At 45.7% G+C, this 2,162-nt stretch overlaps 1 protein-coding gene across 1 annotated transcript in view; it reads right to left on the reverse strand.

Moving 5' to 3' along the window:
• Window positions 1–2,162, reverse strand: part of F12 (coagulation factor XII) — an 11,049-nt gene continuing 8,887 nt past the window's right edge. The window contains exons 11-12 of the mRNA XM_015412500.1: window positions 2,017–2,154; window positions 1–156 (exon numbers count right to left, since the gene is read on the reverse strand). Of these exons, the coding sequence (XP_015267986.1) occupies window positions 1–156; window positions 2,017–2,154 (294 nt within the window). The remainder of the gene's footprint in view (window positions 157–2,016; window positions 2,155–2,162) is intronic.

The raw sequence follows: 2,162 nt of genomic DNA on the forward strand, positions 1-2,162 counted from the left end.
CTAGTGCATCTTGCTTCGGATCCAGTCAAGGTAGTGAGCGACATTAGTGTAGACCCCAGGTTTGTTCTCCTGTGCGCAGCCTGTGCCCCAGCTGACAATGCCACGAAGGATGGCCTTATTCTGCTCCTCACATACTAGGGGCCCACCAGAATCTCCCTGCAGCACAGAGGGGAGAAACAGATCAGCAAAGATCTACCACTGCCACCACGAAAACCAATACAGTGTGATATTTTATTAGTAGGGTTGAAAATTGTCCATTTGGTACTTGAGGACCCGGTTAGCTTCACTGCTTTCTGAAGCCCACCCAATAATCATGAAACTTTTCATGTCCAGAATCTTAGTTAGGATAGGGAAGAACAATTTGGCAGGGTAGGAGTAATGTGGATGTTACCAAATGGCTGTATTGTAAATTTTATTACAAGTCTACAACACATACTCCTAGCCTAGGGGCCAAACTACACATGAATTTGGAGATCTGCAATGAGATTCTTTGTTTGGTATTTAGAGACAAAAACCACCTGTCTGTACTAGTGCTGGTGATTGAAAATGGCCTTTCAGGCTGTTTTTAGTCCCAGAAGGGAAAAAGACAAGCACAATGCATTACTTGTTGATCTCAGAGTAGTGTGTGTGTGGAGGGGTGCATTTCCAATCAGAAAAATGAAGCTGGGGAAAGAATTAAGCCTATTCTTCCCCAGCAGTGTGGACCCAATCCATCTTTTCCCTTCCCATGCAGATGTTTTTTTTCATAGATCCTGATGTCATGTGGATCTCTAGCTAGCTTTTGTGTGGACCACCCGTACGGGATTCCTTTTTCATGACAAAACACCTGCCAACATTTCTGTATCCAAGATGAGTATCTTCTTTTGGATAACTTGTTGTCAACCACTCTCACAAACTAGTTCAGTCTGACTGTCACTGATAAATCCAGCAGGGACGAAGTTGTCTACTGGAGGATTTGGCTGGTTGGATATCAAAGACACCTTTGCTTTTCATAAAAAGGTAAAGGTAAAGGTTCCCTTGCTCGAAAGCCAGTCGAATCCGACTCTAGGGTTGCGGTGCTCATCTCCGTTTCAAAGCCGAAGAGCCGGCGCTGTCCGAAGACGTTTCTGTGGTCATGTGGCCGGCATGACTAAACTCCAAGGCGCACGGAACGCTGTTACCTTCCCACCGAAGTGGTCCCTATTTATCTACTTGCAATTTCTTGCTTTCGAACTGCTAGGTTGGCAGGAGCTGGAACTAGAGACAGGAGCTCACCCCGTCTTGCGGCACCCGGGCCTTGAACCGCTGAACTACTGACCTTCCACAGCCTGCAGTTCAGTGTCTTAACCACTTGAGCCTTATCAGGTAAGGAGGAAAAAACCATCTGAACAGTCAATGAACTGGTTTGAATTTCTGGCCAATAAGTGTTATATGGAATTAGGAACATATATGAGAAGCCCAAACATACTATAAAGAATGCACAAGTGTGGTGATGAAATGTGTGTGAGAAGAGCTGGGAGAGGAGTTGAAGAGAATACCGTGCACATGGTTTGTCAAACTCATAAGGTCCTGCTAACCTCCAAGCCCTTCTGAGAGATTTGAGGAGGCAGCTTTCTTTGCCCCCCCTATTTAATCTGCCATTGAGCAGGCTATAGCCCTCAGGGACACTAACATAAATATAGAAAGATACTGTGATTGGGAATAACTGGAATAGCCAAAGTCAGCAAGTGGTGAAGTTGTACTGGAGAAAGAAGTTTACTGAGAAGAAATATAGCATGCATGGCTCTAGATAACAGTGCAAGGTGAAGGGATCTGACAGCTTTAGTTGTGGTGCTTCAATATGACTCTGAAGTAGAACATACAGCCAGCGTTTAGCCAGTAGATTGGCTGGATTCTCCAACTGTGGTAGCTACATAGGATTGTATAGGAAAATCTACCAGAGCAAATGGCTGGCTCAACTCCAAACCTGGGCAGTAGGCAGAGGGATGCCAAAGACATTCCTGTGTTGCCTTTCCCTTTACTTCCCAGTGGGCTCACCTGGCAAGCATCACTTCGTCCATCCATGTATCCAGCACACAGCATTTTTGGTGTAACACGAGTTCCATGTACGTTATGGGCCTGGCACTGCTCATGAGGAATGACAGGCACATCTGCTTCCTGCAGATACAGTGAAAGCTTGTCTG

Source organism: Gekko japonicus, unplaced genomic scaffold (assembly GCF_001447785.1).
Source record: "Gekko japonicus isolate JY-2015 unplaced genomic scaffold, Gekko_japonicus_V1.1 scaffold100, whole genome shotgun sequence".
Taxonomy (NCBI): Eukaryota; Metazoa; Chordata; class Lepidosauria; order Squamata; family Gekkonidae; genus Gekko; species Gekko japonicus.